Here is a 22,854-nt window from a genome sequence, read left to right as displayed (position 1 = left end):
TTGAGTGAACTTTTGGTCTCGTAACCTTATTCGGCAAGAGATTGGTGTGTGTGAGATATCTGATCGAGTGAGAGCTTGGGGTGACACTTTCGACGCATGGTCGTTATTGGCACGAGGCAATAACAAAGCTCGGAAGGGAGACCGAATGCGATGAAGTTAAACATGACGATAGAAAACAAAATTCTCTATAGTTTCGTCTCACTTCGTCGCATTCGGGCACGCTTTCTTCCGTTATTGCCGCGCGCTAATAATGACTATGCGTTGAAAGCCGAGCGTTGTGAGCGGAAGAGTCCCCTTGCCCCTGTGCACTGTTAGCTTGGTGGTTGATGGAGCTAACGTAAGAGCTGCACTGTATATCATTCGCAGAGGTGTTCACGCACACTGATCGGCTCGAGCAATAAAGAGCGCAAACAGTCGTTTTCAGACGCACAATTGGATTTCTCGGAGCGTCTGTTCCTGCTGTTAAGACGTCACGATTGCCAAGTTCGCTGCAACGAAACGTTTTAATCGGTGTCACTAAATTCAGATCGCGCGTGAAAACTACCGCGTAAATATCGTTCTAATCTACCGAGCGAGAGAGAGACCAGCGTAAAAAGAGACCCGCGCAAGAAGAGGTTAGTGGGAATTGAGGTTCAGGTCTAAAATCACCACCGATCGGATCGCACCACCTGTTTCGAATCACGTGAATGTAAAGATAAGTGTATACAGATATACGTACATGCATATCGATAAAGAACGAACTCGTAAAACACGGTTGACGTTGAGTGCGTCGCGTTGATTCACGCCCAAAAGATTCACCGGGGGATTCACGGGGCCAGGGTAGAATTTACGCGCGTTGCGCGAAAACGCGGCCCGCGGCCGGCGCGCGCGGCGCGTCGGAGTGGCGCGGGAGAGACGCGGTGAAAATAGGAGAGGAGTGGCGTAGTGAGTGGTGGTGAATCTCGCAATCTCTTACTCGCGATCAGGCTGTCGACTCGACGACAACCCTTCCCGGAGCCAGTGCTTTACTCTCCGTCACGCATCGCAGTTTGCATACCGTTCCCCCAGAACGAGTTTCTTCGAGAGAGTACCTGCCACTTGCAGAGGACTTCCGGCATGCAACGAAGGATCGCAGTGCTAATCGCCGGTCTTGCGCTCGTCTCGGTGGCTCGTTCAGGTGAATATTCTAACAATACGGGCTCGTTTATTTTCGTTGTTCTTTTGTTTGTTTGTTTTAATTGAATATAAAGAATGCACTGGTGAAATTTTAGTGGACGCGCACGAAAGAACTTTTGCTGGTGTGACGAAGTTAGGGGAGTTTAGTCGGCAGTGGTATGGGCACGCCGGTGGTCAGACGGGTGTATTTTTCTTTCGGGAATCGTTGAGATTGTTAATTGCGAACGGCGACCTTTAGTTGATGATGCTTGTTTCTGTAATTCTGTAAGAGTTTTGGGAAGTATTAAATGAACCGTTTTTTTTTCTTTTTAGTGATACAAGTCAATTTTTGGGAAAAAATGAGTTTATTAGTGAGATTTAGATATTCACTTTTTATATTTATCATGTGATCAATGACGTACGATATTATCACGAATTGATCGAAAGAAGTTTAGTTATAAAATGCTATCGCAAAAATGTTTTCTTTGAAAGTGGAATAAGTCTATTTGTAGCTAGAAGGTCGTTTATTTTCTTTAACAATTTTATTATTGTGTAATAAAGTTTAACAAGTTTATGGTTTTGTAAGTAATAACCGCATTGATTAACGTTTGCCAATATTTTTAAGTTGATCCAAACATAAACCCTTAAATATCTCGATGTATGAAAAAAGGACTTACCACTTGAAAAAAAAAGCGGTTCAAATATGGAAACCTGTTGTTACGATAAAGGAACTATTACGCTCTAACGGTAAATGGAAACTTAATTATTTGAAAATTTTTTGAATTATTATTTGAAGAAATCGAAAGTATATTTTTAATATAATTGTAATGGTTAGAAAGTAACATAGTTTCTTGTTATTAATTAATAAATGGTGCCTTCCTGTAATTATTTAATCAGATTATTAAATTAATTGATAAATTTACAGGATATGTTTAATAAATATTGTAAAAACAACTGCAAATATACATTTATTTATGAACATTGGTTGTTTTAATATAGACGCTTCATTATAGAAGAAAATCAATTATTTAAATGCCCAGGGAGGAAAGTTAAAGTTCTTGGAAATTACTTTAATGTAGATTGATTGTTCTTATAACTTGATGTTATTGAGCGAAGACATTGAGCAACAATTGGAAAATAAAGTTTCACAATGAGAAAAAGTTCCTTCTTCCTCTTGTGTTTTCTTGTTAGATATTAGTTACTGTTTATTGGATATCAAATTTCAACAAATCAATTTATGAGACATAAATAAATGAAATGATTTTGGCAATCATTTTATATATAATTATATTATAAACGTATTTTCTGCAAATACGCGTACTCCGTTCTACTAAAGTCGAATTTATTATAAAATACTTTAATGCCAATTTTGATCATTTGAAAGTTTATAAATTGTAAAATATTCAGAACATTGATTATACATTCTTTTTGTAACTATAATTTTTATTAATTTTATAAATTTGAGTACAGATAAGTGTTACCGATTACAAGTTATTCATCGCCTGACTAAACAAGTGTTACACCACTTGTTTTAATCAATTTTACTGCGTGTTCAAATTTGCAGTAAAGCTTTTTTTAAATGAATTGCTATGAATTTATTTATGGACATATATGGATATAATATATTTGAAATTTGAAATTTGAAATTTAAAGTTTGACATTTAAAATTTGAAGTTTAAAATCTGAAGTTTAAACGTTGAAAATTAAAAGTTGCTGGATTTTTTCGTCGCATTTTACTTCAAAACAAAAGGATAGTGGGTTAAGTGCAGTTTGTCGAACTGTGACTGGCTGAAGTTTAGGGGATATGGGTGGCGTCGCGACGTTTGGCGCCGCGAAGCTGCGACCCAAATAATAACTACATACACTGGTTTACAGAAGTACTCGAATACCGAGAATCAACATCGTAAGTTAAGTGCGGAATGTTTAAATGAAATATGCCAGTGCATATACTTTTATATGCAGTCATCTCGAAAAAGAAGTTAATGCAAGCATTAAATTATTTTCAAGAACTAACATAAAAGATATTATTACGTTATGGTTTTTATTTATTAATTTTATTTAGATGATTGAATATTTAATATAATAGTTCCAAGTGAAGATTTCATATTTTCAAGAATATTAATTATTGTCATTATAATATTTCTTATAGTGCTAACAAATGCTTTTGAGGGGTAGTCAACTTACCTTTTATGGTCAATGTACATATGTAATTATACGTGAGAATTGGTTACACGATCTATGCAAATATTAGTGAGTTATGAAAATAACTACACGTTGATAATAATTAACTAATAATATTAAAGTTTATTACTACGATTTCAATATAACTTTAAATAGAACATTTGTGAAGTTATGATGCGATAGTATACATTTATTTTTGTTTTATAATTACATTTTATATGTCGTTTCGAGTATTAATGAATTATAACACGTGTACATGTATATAACTTTGAAAAACCTTCGAGCACGTATTTGGATATTCAAATAATCTCTTTGTAGATGAATGAAAAATAATACGTATATATTCCTCGAAGTATATTTGGATATTTTTAGTGTAGGTTAACGACGTCTAATATGGAGCAGCACTTAATATGGAACACTGCAATATTTCGGAAAATAAGTAGCTTAACGCATACAATTACCATGGGAATCACTGCATTAGCAATGGAAAACAATCGTGTCAATAATTGGGCATCAATTAGAAAGTTATTGAATGCAAAATATTATTGTATTTAATAGCATGTAAAATTTTCCGAGAGAGAAGTCCAATAATAATTAAGTTTTTTAGTATTGGTAGATTAAAAAATATTAGTTTTTCATTATTTATTATTAAATATGTTTGTTTCTCAGTATTCAGTAGCAATTTGCTGTAAATTTATTTTATTCCTAGAATAGTAATTATTTTTTATTGAAATATATTTTTCTGTGGCAACATGTTTCATATGAGTTGTATATTTTTTGTTAACATTGTATGATATTATAGTATATTTTTATTTTTTGGTGGCAATTACAAGTATATATAAGATAACAGAGAAAAGAATATAGGAGTTTCGATATGTCATTCATGTATCCAACGTTTTAACGAAAAAGAAACAAATCAATATGATATAAATTTAAAAATATGGAAGATTTGTTTATTTATCCTTTTATTTTTAATTCAATAAATATTGATTTCTCGCGGTAAAAATCAATTTTTTTCACAAATTTGTTAAGTGTTCCACACTAGGAACCATTCTTCTCATTTGTTGTGTTTGAGTTTATTTACATTTTCTGTCGTGGCTTCAGGCACTTAAATTTTTGTATTGTTATCGATTAGTGTATGAATGTTCATTAATTTCTCTATATTCTGATGCAAGTTTCATTGAAAAAATGCGTATCTTTTATTTTGGCAGGCTTTTCAAATCATGTGTTTCATACCAGGTGTCGTTATAAAGAAATTGTATTTCATAAAAACTGATATACATTACACTCATACTAATAAATACCATTCAATCTACCTTAAAGACTTTTAAACAGTATTTACGTAACATCTTCAATAATTCAAATATTTCTTCTCAAATTTAACATTTAACAGAGAAAATACTAGACCAACATTGCTAAGTACTATAAACATTATAAAATTTTGTTTCATACGTTACCAATCTAAGGACACAATATATATTAGTTTTACAATAGTGTTTCTACCGTACCCGTAACTTAATTTCCAAGACATTTATTGAACTTGTACCGTTTTATATTAATATTTCATCATTATATATTTGAAAAAAAGTATATTTTTATGATTTATTAAAGCATGTTCAATATAAGGCAAATGTGTAGGGACACCGAAAATATAGTCTCGTTTATACAGACCCTTGGAACACTGTATTGGTTAGGTAGAATTATGTGATGGCCAAAAGGGATCCGACATTGTTGAGGCGTCTACCAGGCGCCAGAGGGAGCAGATTATTTACTCCTCCCGGAAAACAAAGAATCGTTGAATTGAAATGGACTATAATCTGGAAAAATGGCCCTCACATTTTTCCAGAAAACCTGTTTCGTAGAGAATATTCTATGGATCATATTTATTTGTGTGTGAGTCATAAGTATTCGTACACCAGATATTTGAGTAGAAAAATAGCTACAGTTTTTATTTAATTTAATTATACTTAGAAATGTATAATCTTATGTTATATAATTTTAGTGTTACATATCTGTTTTTACCAGTTATTTAAATGATTTCTTTTCATTAACGAAAAGTTACAATTTCTATGATTAATAAATTGATTTAACGTGTTGAAAACACTACAAAGTAGGATAATTTAACAATTAATAGACGACGGCTTTTTATTTATTTGTGTTATATGGGAACAAATACTTAATAATAATGGTTGTAGTGTATATTTTACTTTCATCTTAAGAAAATTTCTGTCTGTTTAACATTCTTTGTTGATCCTTGTTCTTATGGCAATGCCTGTAAACGTGGGAATTTGTATAAATATTTTCAGTAGAATAATTAATAGGTACAAAATATCACTTCACTACTAGCGTATTTTTACATTCTATTGTATATACTATATTATTGTACCTAATTTGTATGATACAAAATTTTGAAACGTACAGTTTCGATTTTAATTAATGTACGTTATTTTTACAATGTTTATAAACTTTCTTAATCTATCTAGAACTTTATTTATGACTTTATTCAATACTAATTTATATTACAAGTAATAAATATTATTTGAAGTTAAATTCTAAATGATATTGTGTAATTGAAATTGCAAGTGGTTTAACATTTAGGTACGTTTAATTCTATATCTCCACGTTTACAGCTTTATGAATGTCTATAATATATATTAAACAATACCTACTAATATTTTATATTAATTTATTTCTTCTGCTTAATTGATAAGCTTTCAATCTACATAAGAAACACCTAATACGTTCATCTAATACTTTTGTAAATTGCTATTTATGGAGATTTCAATAACTAAGCACCAATTAATGATAAGTATATATCATATAGCACATAAAAATGGTTAAGAAGGAAGAAGATAAAATGGACGTTTTCAGGGATTTCATTCTTTCGATATTTTTAAATGATTAAACCTATTAATGGAAGAAATAAAATTCTATTTTGTTTCAGTATAAAAATACAACTTTGCATAAACGTCTACAGTATAATAATTACGAAAATACTGAAGTATCATATAAATGATTTTCTTCGATTTTGCAGATGAAACTTTGAAATGCTACATGTGCACTTCTCTTACGAATCCACACTGTGTGTCTAATCCTAAGGCAGGCAATGTCAAACTTGTCGAATGTACTCTTCTCCAAATGCACGAGTGGCAACGAAATTTTCAACAGCACAACATTTCGAATGTAATATCGCACATTTTCGATGTTGACCATTCGAGGAATTATCAAGCCGTTGGACCGATGGCCTGCGCTAAAATGGTTTTAACAGGTAAGTTACGTTTTTAATCTTTAACAAAGAAATCACTATAATTATTAATGATAACAGATTTGGACATAGTTTTTATTACTAATTTTGTTTTGAAAATAAAGGCTGTTTATTTTCTTTAAAGTGAAAGAAAATGTAATGCAAACGCAAACGAAATTCAGATATTTGCAGACTTTTTAAAATGTTTTCTAAAATCAGGGTTGTTACATCGCTTAATATTTACAAAGAAACTATTTAGGTGGAGAAAAAGTGAGTTTTTGTGAACATCTCCCTCCCTCCCTCCCTTTTTCTTAGTATTTAGGGTAGTCTTTTTAGCTTTTTTCAGTAAGAAGAAAGTTTTTATATATACTTATTGTCTCGTTTAGATCAACATATAGCCTTAGTTTATGAATAAAAACGTTTTACTTAACTCTTAATTTTTACTGCAAAATTTTGTTTATAAGTGATCTGTATGCTTTTGTTATAAATAAGGAATGATTATTAATAATTCAAATACGTGACTAGCAGATGGATTCTTTATAAAATTGTTGTTTTAGTTTTTACATACGACATTTAAACAATATGTTGTTTACAATACCTTGTTATTAGAAAGGTATTTTAATTATTGAAAATATAAGCATTTACTTACCTTGTTATTAGAAAGGTACTTTAATTATTGAAAATATAAGCATTTACTTACCTTGTTATTAGAAAGGTATTTTAATTATTCAAATCGAGACGGTTACTTTTAATTGCGACGTTTTTATGGAATTAACAAAAATGATCAGATTTACTATCTACAAACTTTGCCAAAGTATTCTACATCTAACAATATGGTTGAGTATTCATAAGTACTTTATTAAAAAGTTATAACATAAATATGATTCTCGAAGCATAGGAACATACACTTCATCTTAATTTAGTACAGCAATGAAATACCTGCTCGGATTGAATTAATTGGGGCAAACAATATTGTATTCTGATTAAATTAGTAACTATAGACTTGCACCGTTAGAAGTGAATGATACTTTGAAATAGAGAAAGAAATACCGTTTTTATTTCGTATTTCATATTTCTATTATAACTTCATAATAAAACAGTTTTAAATTATATATTATACAACAATATTTGTCTTAATTTGGTCTTATTTTTAGTTCTAGAATATACACGTAGGCGAGGTTTGTCTGAAAATCTCCGAGACACCCTGTACAGTATTCTTACTTTAAGAATGAATATTTAGATGTCTTTAAAATTAGTTCAGTATACTAATCAATTTTGATCACTTTATGGCTAGAAATAAAACAATTAAGGAAAAAAATCTGCATCTTCGTTCGCTTTATTTTTTCGTAAATGTGACAGTAGTTTTATGACGAAACGATTTCAGAATATATATTTATATGTAGTATTTATTATTATTAATTATTTTTATTTGTTAAATCACACGTTACCCTGAATTCTTAATAGATATTTACACAGCAAAACATTTCTTATCTTTCGAGTAACATTTTTTTGCTAAGTAAGAAACAAACACACAATTTGCTTAACCCTACGATTAATAAAATTATTAACAAAATGAAATTCTTTTGATATGCACTACAGCTGATTTGAAATTTGTAACTGAAACCAGTGCAATGACTACAAGTTGTGTATTTATATGAGCTGTTTTTTTTAAGCGGTGTAAATCTATTTTTCCATACATTGAGATATTTAAGAATTTGTGTTTGAATCATTTTAAAAGTACTTGCAAACGTTCATTAATTCGGTTAGTATTTATAAAACCATAAACCTGTTAAACTTCATTACGCAATAATAATTAATAAAATTATTAAAGAAAATAAACAATCTTTTAGCTACAAATGGACTTATTCCACTTTCAAAGAAAACATTTTTGCGATAACATTTTACAGCTAAATTTCTTTTGATTAACTAAATTGTTTTCTTCGAAAGTAGCGTAAATCAATTTTTGGAAAAAAATGAGTTAATGGTAGTTTTAGTGAGATATAAATATCCTCTTTTTATATTTATAATCACACGATCAATGACATATGATACTCTCATAAATTGAGCGGTTTTTTTAAAAGAGGTATAAGTCCATTTTTGAGCCGTTTTTAAAAAAAAAGTGATATAATTCCATTTTTAATAGATTGAGATTGCGTTTGAATCAACTTAAGTGTATTGGCAAACGTTAAACTAAACGATTTTTAGTTAGAAATGAACTTATTTTCCTTTCAAAGAAAACATGTTCACAATCATATTCTACAATGATTAATTTATGAGGATATCGCACGTCTTTGATTGTAATAAATATAAAAGGTGGATATCTATATCTCACTAAAACTAGCTTTAATTTATTTTGTGCCAAAAATGAATTTACAAAGCTTTCAAAGAAAATTACATATATTCTTTTTCCGTTGAAAATCTAATAATTTAGATGCCTTTGCGTACCAGCGTTTTACTGATAGACATGTTCATTAATTTGTTATCAGTTAAAAAAGAAGAGGTCGTAGTGAGAAACTGCCAGATAGCGAAGGCAGAGAACATTGATCCCTGCAAATCAATACAGGGGAAGATGAACAACGACTTCTCCAGCCTAGAACATTGTGATCTTTGTATGCACGATGCTTGCAATACTTCCACTGGCCTCTCACCCAGAATCTTCGTCATTCTGTTGTTCCTTCTAGGAACTGTAATCCTTGGTGGCTTTTACAACGGGGCGTAACCTTTACGTGCCACTTTATTAAATTGACTACGATCGCCGTCGGAGACGTGTCACGATCGATCTCATAGCGCATTCTAAAACTCGAACACATATACATACTGTTCATCGATGTTTCATGTTGTTTCACGGCTACACAGCGCAACAACGGACCTAAAAGTTGTCATTATTCTTAGTTCCAAGAAATCGTATATCGTTGTACTTTCATTCAGGGAAACATTGAAACTTATCAGTTGAACTTGAATGTACACATTAAAAAATTTCAACAACGAATCGTTAGAATTGTTGGAAATGTTTTCTGACCTAACATTTTTCGAAAGTTACAGCACGAAAAGTTAGGTTAGTTCTAAAAGTTGTTTGAAAAGTTAATTTCACTAGATATTTGAAAAGTTAATTTTAAAAATTATATCTAGAAGTCATTTTAAAAGTGATTTCAAAAGTTATAGCGCAATTAGCGATTGAATTTCTACGTTTTCAATTCTATAATTAAAGATTCCAAGTAACTAATATTAAGTTCGTTTTGAGATCATTGTTTCGTATCACCTTGTTTACTCGCGCGTCCAAACTAACCATATGAAATTAAGCGCGTGAAATGATTCCTAAGGGATGTATGACTTTCGACTCGATTCGCTTCGAGACGATACTTCTTGATTTTCGACGAGTTTGCTCGCGGAACTTTGTATACCGAACCCGTGGGGTCTATATAGTTATTGCGTAATTTCAATGAAAATGAATTTTGAACGTTATTGTATTTATTGAAATGCATTTGCGATCGATGGGTATTTATCGAGGCTCGACCTTGCAAGCATAAGTAATTAAATATACAATCATATACGTGCGTGTGTGTATTAAACGGATGAGCGGGCTTGTAAATCGTGATATTTTGGTCGGTGTCTGTAAAAAGAAATTATGCTATCGAGCTTCTCAAGGACAAATAAAACCATTGCACCAAAATTATAACGAGCAATAAAATGTATATTAAATGATTACATTGTATAATCGTTACAATAAAATTGATAATATTCTAATGGACAATTAAATAAAATTCTGATGATGACATTTACAGGTTGCAGGTGGAGAATAACTTGAAACATATTAATTTCCTTTATTACATTAACAAAAATACGCATGATTAAGTTCTGTAAGACAAATTAAATACAGAAACATGAACATTTATTTCTGGTAACTAAAGATAAACGGTTTTACAATTAATTAATTGACTAACTGATTGTCATGATATTATTTAATTCATAATCACTTACTGAAGTATAAATTAATTGGCAAACATATTTTGCTGTGTTAGTTTACAATTCTTAATTTTTGTAGAAATATTACAAAACCTTGAAAAATATTAACTTTATTTTTAAATTGTTTTATAAGCATGATTTTAATACAGTATTTTAACTTCGTAAACCACTGAACAAGTGAAGCCTAACACTGTTAACATCTTCAGTTTGTTGAGTAGAAGAAAAATCGTGTGCATATTCTCTACTTGCTTAACACGTTCACAAACTTCTCACTTTTATTACCGAAGATAAGATAACGAGGCAACAAGGAGACCTCAGGCGTAGATCTTGAGGTAAAACCACCATGCTGGGACAGTTCACTTTAACGACAGTGATTATTTTAATGACTTTCGGTAAGTAGCCTTTACATTTTCCAATTTTTATTATCAGTTGAAAGCGATTTATTTTATAACATAACGCTTGATTTACCCCTTTATCCCTTCGGATCCAGTGTACATTATAACGTACAATGTTTTACTACTTCGATATCTGACAAAATATCAAAACTGTGACAGACGACCATATACATGTTACGGTCGATATAATAAATATGGTTTGTATTAATAACAACCGGCCATTGTTAATAATATCTGCATCTTTTGCAAAATATAAATAGTAAATCTTAATAATTATATTTACCGGTAGTTATTAATAATTACTTGCGTAGCTTGGTATATTTAATAGAAAATTTTTTTTCATATTATTTTGTATTATTTATGAACAAATTTATAGTACATTATTTAACGTGGTTAGCAATTATTTCTTAATTTTTGGACAGAAAGGAGTTATGATAAAATAATTTTTAGTGGCAAAACTATACTACAGAAAATAGAACGTTTTTATATAAATTAATACGAAACAAAAATTGCACACTTATCTTATTTCTACATAAAGAATTTTCGAGAAAATTATATTTATTGGTAACATTATACTACAAATGATAATTTTTATGAAACACTTCTTTTCTTACATTTACTGAAGATAGTTGCGAATTATTAATAATTACCAGTTTATATAATAAATCCTTACAAATTAATCACTTTGACCTTTTTATTTGCTTAGTATTAATAATGGCCGGTTATTATTAAAATAAACCGATTAATTACTTGAACCGTGACATATACACCTTTGCTTTGAGTCTATTTCTATCAGAAAGGTAGTATATTCTCATTATTTTATTCGAAATAATGTCGTTACTGATGATGCATTGAATGGTGGTCCATTTTTGTTAAATAAGTAAATATAATTCTGTATAAAAATCAGGCCTGAAGGACCTAAGTAATTTGTTTGGTAATTACTAAAACCTTCTTAAAGCATCGATTAAAATTGTGTGCATTTGTACATTCTCCGGCAGTTATTAAAAAGATAAATATGTGTCCAGAAAAAAAAAATATATTTTTATTAATACTCTATTAATTTCTATTCCAAAGTTAAATTTCATTAAAATTCTATTAATCATATGAATATAAACGTAGAATATCGTATTAACGCCGTATGTAGAATATGAAGGAATCACAATAATAAAATTCTTTTCAAAACTACAAACAAAATACAAGATATTAAATACGTCGATGTACATTGCCGATCAAAAGTTAGGGACCGATACATCTATTTAAAAAAAAAACTTCTATTTTTTTGTAAACAACTTTATTGAAGAATTTTTAATTAGAAAAATATAAAGATATATGATATCCTATTATTTTATTTTATATACTTGTAAGATACATAATTTCTTATTTTTGACGTAGTGGGTTAAGTATTCTCAAACTGATGACTGACAGTGCATATTGATTTATACACTCTCTAATAGAATTTAATTGGCCATGGAGAACGGTATTCAGGGAGTCTAACTTCTACAGTTACAAATTTGTTTAGGTGTAGAGTCCATGCAGTCTCTTCTCGCCGTTTTGTAAAATTAAACAGTAAAATTTTCGACAGGACGTTCGTGGTCTATAATGTTGGCGGTTGGTCAATTATTTACTTATTTGAATGCAATATACTAAACGATTCCACGAATATACACGCGTATTCTAAACAGGAAGATCCACTAGTGTACGTTGTTGACGCAAAATCAACTGTGTGAAACGTATCATTACAACGTACTGGAAATATCAATGCAGAGCGGACTACACCGCATGAATAATTAATTGAACATCAGGAGTAGAGCAGATAATTTCTGCGAAGATTGACTATTATTCCTCAAATATACTAACTTATTTTACTTAATTTAGAAAAGAAACGTAAATGAAATCGTAAATAAATAAAGAAAGATAAAAAGTACATATATCAGCGTTTTGAAGAATAAAATTCGACGCTCAAGAAAGCTATTATGTTTTGTGGCAGACGTACTTACATTAACACTACAACTATCGAGCAATTAACCTGTTAATTTCGGAATTTAGTTTCAAAAGTCTCTTGTTTTGCGTAAGTAGAATCAAAAAATGAAGTATGTACTCGTCAAACGCAGAACGAATGTGCTAGCGTATATTTTAATGAAAAACCAAAATAAAACGAAGAACAATTACATGTTTATCTGAAAAAATGAAAAATTCATCGTTGACAGAATTAGTAACATTTCAAGCTTTCAGATGATGCGTATAGTTGTCAAACATAGTTCACTGGTTAATCGATGCTTTATTTAATAACTTGTACAGTTTCCCTACGTAATTAACGACAAATGTAATGCGTATAGATGAAACTGTGTTGCGAAGTGGAATTGTCACAGTGAAACGCACTTGTTAATAAGAAAAGTACCATCGTGTCAGTTCACGTGGTAACTGCATCACGCTTGAAGGAAAGGAGGAAACAGCTTGTTAATGAACCGTTTCAGACAAAACGGTTTCTGAATATTATTTTCATACTATAAGTCCTCTGTAAATAGATTAAAAAGATTGATAATACAAGGATTTTTAAGGATGCAAAAAGTAACTACCACATTTACTAAATTGAATTTCATTACTAACCAGTTTTTACGAAAACTAATTTTAAAAAAATCAAATTTTCAACTTTAAAAATTTGTTTTGCGCTGACTATAAAAGTGACATGAAAATTGTTTACAAAGAATGATTTCATAGATTCTTCATGATTAAATTGATGAATATTTTCAAAAAATCGTAAATATCTTTCGTATAACAAATTTTACGGATATTCTTTAGTTTATTATGCAAATTGAGGGTTTCAGATAAAATTTAATTATACTACTCGATAAAATGGACCTTGTTCGTTTGAAAATTATGAAAGAAGTTACAACACAGAATTTGTTTTTTATTGTGAAATGAAAATATTTTTACAAAATGAAGCATAATTATACTTAAAATTCTTCTGACATATTTTGAGGCAATCACAAAAATCTATTAAGCGCAGTAATGAATAACAAATTTATTGTGATATTTCTCAATTTTTCTAATATTTTTATACCACATATTTCTGTATATACTTAGATCTTTCACGACATGATATCTTTGAATGTACCCTTTAACGCATTCACGTCGAGACCGGTTTTTATACATTTAATCATGATAATAACGTAATCGCAATAATAACAATATTCGCAAAAAAAACATTGAAATGCATTCTTTTGTTATTGTTGTCTCCAACTTTAATTGCTAATTGCGTGTAAATGTAAGTAAAGAATTTAGTAAATAATTTACTTATGTATTTTAATACTATAAATTACACAGCTGTATACCACCGGTGGTACATGCCAATGTGAACATGTTAAAACGTAATAATTAAAATCCTTGTTTTCCTCTGTTTACCTTTTGAATAACTCCTTTAAGAAAATGAACGAATAAAGAGAAACAATGCCATTGTATTACTATCGAACATACAAATGTATTATCAAATATGATCAATACAATCTGTATAAAATAAATCGTAGTACCGTAATTCCGGCTAAGATGGTTCGATCTCATTTACATTCTCAAATGTCTATTTTTCAATTATTTTTAGTCTTGCATTGGATCCTATACGAAGCTCTATTTATCTATTCTTTTTATATGTATCTACCTTCTTAAATATTTGTTCTTTTTATTAAGCATTAATGATATTTACGATGTAATAGTTTTTTTTTTAAATTAGGCCATCTTTTCACAACTTACTTTAGTTATAAGTTGCCAATAAAAATTTATTCGAATTCGAATTCCTTTATCCTTTTTCAAAGAAACAGAGATAAATTAATTTTCATACTTCCGAAGAAAAATTTAATTTACTTGCAAATAAAAAAAGTAATTTATTTAATTTTCCTTAGGGTTTGCCTTTTATTGTACTTTATATATTCGTGTAAGTGCCGCTAGGAGATCACTTGATTAGACTGAGGAATTCGACTGATTAATCAGTTTTCATTTTTCTAACCTTTTCACTATTGGTTTTATTTCCTAATTTCTAATTTCCTAATTTACTGTTTGTCAATAGAGTGACACGTAATCAATCAAAACTATAAAACTGTAAACTAGAACCAGTGTCGTTCCGGTAGACATCAAGTCATCTCCCAACTGTAGGTCATGAATCAATGAAATCCGAAGATTAATTTTAACCATTGGTGATAAATCTTCAAGCTTATTTAATATTTTTTACAGATAACGCAAAAAGCGATGACTTATGGTGCTACAGCTGCAACACTGATCTAACGGATGGGCACACGACAGCATGCAATGATCCTTACGTTCCAGCCCCTTACTTCGACTTAGTCCTTTGTCCTCAAAACGACTCTCATCATTGTCTCAAAAGTGTCATTTCCTGTGCGTATAAAAAGTAACTAACCTTAAGACTAGAGTACTCCTATGTATAGTACTTACGCGTAATCTTGCGGAACTCGACATGTTCAGCGATGCGATTGAAAATAGTGCAAGTTATTTTGCATTCGTCTACTAGTTAATACTAGGGATTGAAAACAGTTATGATATTAGTTTTGATTTTTGATACAGTTATGAACGACCGAAATAAGTCATAACTGTTATTCGATATATTGGTTTCGATTCCGGTTTTTTGGAACCGATATAATATCGGTTAATTTAGTCGAAATCAAAACTAATGTAGCTCAGAATCGATTATCGTTATAAGTTACAACTTATTTCGGTTCTTCATAACTGTTTTAATTAGAACCGATATATAACAGTTTCAAATAGATATTTTCAAAACCTTTTCAATCCTTGATTCATACGTATCGCTCTTCTTTATACTCCTTCTATGCTTATGAATATAACAAAATTTGATAGCTTAATTTGATAGGTTATAATAAACTTATGTATCCCAGTATCATGGTACAATTAAATACAAGCTTATTTCACACGAGAAAGTTAAAGTTTTAACATACGAAACTCTATTTAAAAACTATAAACAAATATTAGAAGCCTGTCAAGTGTACCTCCATTAAATGTACAAAAGTTGTAATCTAAATAGTCTCTCTATAAACAATTTCTCTTAGTCGTGATAATATTTATAAACATACTTTTTTCATTATCATTGTTTTTGTACATAAATAGTTTCTTTTTATTAAATGATACTTCGAAAATTATAAAACGATTGTTAGATTAATAAAATTATTTATTTATACGGTTTTAATATCTTCGTAAGATCATCTTCAAGAACTGTATTTCTAAATATCAATTTACTTTTTTTTTATAAAGAATCACCTTCTGTTAATGTACCGTGATTTTTGAGGCACACTGAGCAACTGAGAAGAAAAATTTCTTATATCAGTAAAAACGTATAAGAAACACAGTGTCTTAAAGTCTTGGTTAAGTTCAATATATTTTTTGAAATTGAATCGTTCATATAGTTTAAACAAATAAATGTTGCAAAATCAGAATATTTGTGTGTGATATGAATAATTTATATACAATGTGATTAATTATAGGTTAGAACAAATTTAAAAGATAATCATTCATGAAAATGTAAAATGAAAATCAAGGACAAAAGAATAATTGTGGTTATACCTTCATTTTCAAGTTGTTAACGATTATATTCACCGTAGATATTAGTAAGGTTTTTGTCTCTATTTCTTGCGTGATGTGTCACTGTCCATGTCGTTACTGTCTCTTTACATCATTATTAATGGATCATCATGGCTCACAGATATGTTTAATTGCCAATAACTTGAAAACGAAGCGAAACTACATTTACACTTTAAATTTTCAGTTTTACATCGTTGTGGAGGGTTAGGCCGGAAATTTTATTCTACCTCCTGCAGAAATTTTTTGTTCATTTATAATTCATACACAAATACTATATATACCTCTCTTACATAATTCATAAAATATGAATGTAATAATTATTTAAACAGTTCAGAAGCCTTTTATTTCTGACATCTGCCTTCTGTGCATATTTTTCGGAAACCAAATAACAAAAATGTAGTAATTCAAATGATTGTGTCTGTGTCTACTTAAGCATACTCTAGTTTTTTATTGCCAGTAGAATGATTTACCTATACTATATATTGTTTGTTCAATAATTATTTACCAAACGTAATACACCATATTAAAGAAAAAAAAGTATTTTATATGAAATTAACTTAAAACTGTAAATGACATAAGCTACAGTACTTTTCCTCAACAGTCAATGGTACACAATAAATGATACATTTTTTAAATCTTTCCAATATATTGTGACATACATCGAGTCAAGTTTTGCAGAAAAAACAAAAATGTCAGGGACAATAAAGTAAACAGCATACTTGAGTTGTAATAATAAATTTATAGCAATTATTGTGGAAATATTTTTAGTATTACGATCGCATTGCTCGCAGCCTTGCGCAGTTCTACAAGTAAGGACATTGAAGTAAATTCTACTAATTTCGTTATAAATTTCAGTGAAATTAATCTTTACTTTTTCATAAACATCTTTTGTATGCCTTACATTATTTGATTTCCTTATGTTGTATATTATAGCATATTTTTAGCCAAATAATATTTAACTCTTATTACTTTTATTACTGTTAATAACATTTGATAAAGCTTCCTATAGGTATTATCATAATTTTTATTTTTTCGTTCAGTTTCGTTAGATTTCTAAACATTTACAGTTTTTAAACAACACATTCTACAAATTTAAAGTTATAATTCTGTAATTGTAAAAAGGAATTCTATGAATATCGAGCAGATAATATCTAAATTAAAAATAATTGATTACGGGTAGAGTGTAAACATTTATTTTAAACTCACGAACATTATACTTTTGATTACAAAATTTCGGAGAAATAATTTTAATCTTTGACATCTTACAAAAAATTATAGTATAACGTGGTAAAATAATAGTATATAGTATTCATACAGTTAACTGGCCAATTTCTTGTAAGTAGTAAATATACGAAAATAATAAGACAAGAAAACGCTTTATTGTTCCCTTTATCTAACACAATAGTACAAAACAGGTTGATAACGAAAAGAACGATCTACTTAGATTTTTCTCATAACTCCGAAAATATTCGATCGAATCGGCTAAAATTTGTTTCAGGATTTTGGTGGAAAACTAAGGAGTATTCTTGTGAAATTTCGTTTTAATATAATGCCTCATTATTTCGCAGTACAAATGTATTTGATTTTTGTCAATTTTTGTCTGCAACCAAATTACAATGAATTCATGTGTAGCGGAACGAAAAGTTTAACCAACTAAAATAATATAACTAGAAAATATAAATCATAGTAATTTATGGGATATATTATAAATAAATGATACGTTTTGTCAATGAATTAGTTGTTCTTATCGTGCATTTAGTCAGATTTTGTAGGCGTTTTTAAGTAATACAGTTTCAAGCATTCGGTACCACGATTTTCTGACATATACATCACGTACATATTGATGTTAAAGATTTTTCTTAGAATCTGTATGTATATTTTGTACATCTGCAACATATTTTAGAAACGAAAGTGATTTTCCATTCTTTATATGGCCTACTACATATTTATTAATACCATATATAAGCGTGTGTCAAAACAATTTTTATTATATGTAATAGAGTATGATACGAGAATATTTTGTACTACCGTATTTGATTGTAATTATTATTAATAACAACTATAAAGAATATTCAATACGATTTTTACGTATAAGAATATATATTTTTAGTAGATAAATTACATTTTATTTTACATGTGAGTAATGCATCATAAATGACAGATTTAACAATGTCCCCTAAAAAGGAATTTAAAGATGATAAATATAGAAATCTTAGGAAACACATAACAAGGTCGTACGATCCAATTCGTTGCAATTCCAACAGATATTCGAGGAATGTATCACTATTCTGGAATATGAGGTAATATTCTATATCGCTGAAAGTATTCTTGAACAATGGACAACTATCGATGGTTCTTAATATTCTTAAAATTGGGTAGTCGAAAACTCTAAATACCTCTAAATAATGCCAGTAGTAGGGTAGGGTGAGGATAAAAGTTTCGTTTTTCCTATAAATGGTCGTAAAATTTAGCGATAACGACCTGAAGATGTCATTTTTATTTTTCGTAAACTGTAAATATCATGCTTTATTTTCCCACTGTTTTTTGATTAATAGTGTTATTGGTTATTAAATTACGGTGTAAAATGTTTATCAACTCAAAATAGACCCTATTAATTTGCAACTGGTTTTTCATGTATTATAAAATTAAGTAAGTAAGAAATTCTTTTCTAATTAACAGATTTTTATTAAATAAATCCTTTTTTACACATACGCCTTATTTTCTGCTACTTATTATCTAGCTACTCCACAAAATTTTATTTCGTTTCCTATTACACCTTTTACAACTTATTTAATTATATTTAACGGTTAGTGTCGAGATTAGATTTTATTTTATAGTGCAACATTCTAATAAATAGATTTTACATGAAGGAGCGATAAATCTATATATGGGATACTAAGTTTCAATAAGGGATTTTGTGTTTTAATGGTACCTCTATAGCTTTCTCGATATATACATTGAATAACATTGCCATCCAGAAATTGATCAAAGCATGTATATATTTCTTAAGAAACATATTATCTTAATACACTTTCGTAATTCGTTATTAAGCAATAATTTCTGAGGAATAAGAAAAAATACACGATGTATTGTACTCTTTTTACTCTTGGACACAAATAAGCACGAAATCGTTGTACCAGTCGTAAAAATGTTTGAAATCGAATGAAAACGCTTCCAATGTTTTCTAATACATATTGTTGACTGAATTGAGTGATGCAACGATCAGTGAATTGATAAACAAATAATGATTTTCAATTGGGGAGTTTTTACTCGCCGGACTTTTAGCTATACTCTACTCTATAATTGTAAATTATTCGTTATTTATACTAAATCGCACTTGAACATTTGTTTTCCGCTTTCATGTCTTTCTAATATCATCTTTATATTCCAAGTACTTATCATTTATGAAAAACTGTTGGCTAGTAACTCTATAGACATTGTATACATATTATTTTAATTTGAAGGTTCCATGAATATAATTTTCCATTGTAGTAACTGATGTTATAATATTAATTTCTAATTATTATTATATATCGGGTTTCTTGATTAACGTTAAACCTTAGAAGAGCATAATACAATTTTAACATGTGTTATCGTGTAAATAATTGTTTATTAATCAACATATGAATTTCAGTGAAATGTATAGCTTTAGGTTTTTGTAATTAAAATCTTACCTTGAAAGTGTCCAGGCTGTGAAGTAACTATTTCCTTAATGATGCAGATAGGGACGTTCTGGTGACGGTACGAGGTTGCGTGCCGTCACGCGAAATCGATGGATACTGCCGCCATGAGAAATATTTACTAAAGCCCAGCATCACGTGTTCCTTTTGCAACGACTACGCTTGCAACGGTCAAGGATCGATTTACTTATTTACATCACAGTGTTTAGGGTTTCTCTTGCTTCTCACTTGTATCAACGTGTTTCCCGTTAATATTTAATTAACGCTAGAACTACTGGACAGATCGAAATGGTTCATTTTAATCAGAAATGTGTCTTTTCACTTATTCTTGCATTTATCTTAATGAAGACGCTATCAAATATCAACAACTGTGTTCTTATACTTCTTATAAGAAATCTTAAAATCTAATAGATTTCGCTGCTAGTATTTCTAGTGTGAGACATTAATTTACTTTAAGTAACATTTGTTAATGTTATCAGTAAATTAAAATATTACTGCAGAATATTGTTGAATATTGAATAACAAAATACAACTGTAGTAAAATTATAAAACTATTTCAATCACCTATTATTATGTTATTCTAGTATCGAGTCACACTTAATGGAAATATATTTTACCTGAAATTAGTTTAATGTTTTGTACTAATAAACTTTAATGTAATAAGTACGATGATTGATTTGATATGATATGCTCTTTTGTATATTAATATATAAGGCATTTTACGTTGTTTACTTATGTAATTATAATATGTAATAAAAGAATAATTTTTCATCTATAAGATGAATGATCGCTGTGTAATTTGAGGTTTGCCAAGTTTAGTTATATTTACAACATTATTTTTATGTAATACATTTGAGTATTGACAATTAAATTACAATTTACACTGATCAACAAAAGTATGTAAAATCGATATATTTGTAACAGAAACAAACATCTCAGTCACGTGTTATTTCATTCCAATGAAATGACATTTCAAAATATTTCCTATTCGGTGAGTACAAGAAATCCATTTTTCAAACAAATCAAGGTAATCGTTATAATAGCTATAATTCTACATAATCCCTTTTTTTTAAATGGGTTTTTAAATAATTTTTAAGTTTACTTAAGCCACTACCAACATAAACGTTTCAAATAATATGGATTTTTATATATCTTTTATTTTCAAAAATAAGGATAATTTGAAACATATTCTCCTTCATTATCTATAAACTGCCTATCTACAAATCATAACTACTTAAAAAAAATGTTTTGTTTATCCTTATCTTTAAGAACAAAAGAAATACAAAAAATCACATTATTTATGAGCTGACCCAATAGTTTTGTAGATCAGTGATTCATTGTACAGATTTCTGACGATTTTACATCGATTTGATTGAGCTCAGGAAATCAACGTTCATGTAGTTCACATAATAAAAAAATATTAACCCCATGCACCCCTTGTTTGATACTGAACTTTATAATTCTGCTGTATCAAATCAAGTGGTAACTAAGTGGAAAGGGTTAATTTTTAATAGTTGACAATTTTCGAACATTTCTTTTTATAAAAAATTGAATTACGCATCGAAGTCTTAACCTGTTAACTGTGGAATTCAGTTTCAGAAGTCTTTCATGGTGCATGTAATAAAATCAAACAATGAAGTGTATACTGGTCAAATGCAGCTCAAATGCACCTATAATATATTCTAACGCAAAATTAAAACTAAACGAAGAAGAATTACACGTTTATCTGGAAAAATAAATAATTTATCCTTGAAAGAATTAGTATGATTTCAAGCTTTAAGATGGCATGTATACTCTTCAAACGCAATTCATTGATTAAATATTAAAAGAAAGGAAACGACATGTCAGTGACATATTGTTTTGCAATCAAGCATATATAAGTTTGAATGTTTGGTAATGTAAACATATATTCTTGTTGATAAGAACTTTGAAACTTGCATTGTAAACAAATATCAATCCTTTAACTTCGGCAGTTGAAGAAGTACAAATACTCTTATGACTCGCTATATCTGTGTAAACGAATTATCATATATATTTTAGCATTAACCGTACGACAAAAACAATCCACGAAGAAAAAATCGTGCAAATATTAAAACGTGTCATTTTAACACTTGAACGCCGCAAGATTTCATAGAGCAAAATACACAAAATGGAAAAAATACAATATTAAACCATTTGACTGAATTGGATTATTATCATTGCACGTTCATCAAACTGAATGTCACCACAATGGGTATCATTATTTACAATATAGAAATGTTTGCGAATAATCATCGTTTAATCGAGTGAATTATAGTAATTCAATTTGCTTGGGGTCACTGGTGACCCCCATGACATTCAACGTGTTAAATAACACTCCAGTTATATAAATTTCCACGAGAAAGTTTTCTTTTTGCTTCCAGACAAAATCGAAATTTGAAATTGTAGGGTAGAAATAGACTCCGTCATAGCACCATGAAATGTACCGATATTGAGGAAGAGTGAGGTTCTCAGTGTATGTACCCCATTGTTACAAGTGCAAGGTTATATGCAATGGGCATTGTGTATCTGGACGATTATTTCTCCACCGTAAACGATCGTCGATTCGCTGTTTGCACAATATGAACGGTTCTTTCCAGACTGTCGCATCGCCTTTCAGTTTCATTCTCCAACTAACATC

The 22,854-nt window shown here is 29.4% G+C and overlaps 2 protein-coding genes across 2 annotated transcripts; both read left to right on the top strand.

Annotated features, from left to right (window-relative positions):
* The first annotated feature begins 939 nt into the window (after positions 1-939).
* On the top strand, positions 940-10,309 carry LOC116426201 (UPAR/Ly6 domain-containing protein CG9338). The gene is made up of 3 exons (XM_031974836.2): positions 940-1,156; positions 6,350-6,583; positions 9,046-10,309. Exons 1-3 carry the CDS (start codon positions 1,096-1,098, stop codon positions 9,276-9,278), a joined length of 528 nt encoding a protein of 175 aa, XP_031830696.1. The 5' UTR covers positions 940-1,095; the 3' UTR covers positions 9,279-10,309.
* Positions 10,310-10,804: 495 nt separating this feature from the next.
* On the top strand, positions 10,805-20,902 carry LOC143175122 (uncharacterized). The gene is made up of 3 exons (XM_076372492.1): positions 10,805-10,914; positions 15,139-15,300; positions 20,237-20,902. Exons 1-3 carry the CDS (start codon positions 10,866-10,868, stop codon positions 20,452-20,454), a joined length of 429 nt encoding a protein of 142 aa, XP_076228607.1. The 5' UTR covers positions 10,805-10,865; the 3' UTR covers positions 20,455-20,902.
* The last annotated feature ends 1,952 nt before the right edge of the window (positions 20,903-22,854 follow it).

This window comes from Nomia melanderi, chromosome 12 (genome assembly GCF_051020985.1).
Source record: "Nomia melanderi isolate GNS246 chromosome 12, iyNomMela1, whole genome shotgun sequence".
NCBI lineage: Eukaryota > Metazoa > Arthropoda > Insecta > Hymenoptera > Halictidae > Nomia > Nomia melanderi.
Note: the sequence above shows the minus strand (reverse complement) of the source record. Positions and strands in the feature narration are given on the sequence as shown.

Coding starts and splice junctions, on each gene's coding strand:
- LOC116426201 (XM_031974836.2), top strand. CDS start 1,096: ATGCAACGAAGGATCGCAGTGCTAATCGCCGGTCTTGCGCTCGTCTCG. Junction 1,157..6,349: donor CGTCTCGGTGGCTCGTTCAG/GTGAATATTCTA, acceptor TCGATTTTGCAG/ATGAAACTTTGAAATGCTAC. Junction 6,584..9,045: donor CGCTAAAATGGTTTTAACAG/GTAAGTTACGTT, acceptor ATTTGTTATCAG/TTAAAAAAGAAGAGGTCGTA.
- LOC143175122 (XM_076372492.1), top strand. CDS start 10,866: ATGCTGGGACAGTTCACTTTAACGACAGTGATTATTTTAATGACTTTC. Junction 10,915..15,138: donor GATTATTTTAATGACTTTCG/GTAAGTAGCCTT, acceptor TATTTTTTACAG/ATAACGCAAAAAGCGATGAC. Junction 15,301..20,236: donor TCTCAAAAGTGTCATTTCCT/GTGCGTATAAAA, acceptor TTAATGATGCAG/ATAGGGACGTTCTGGTGACG.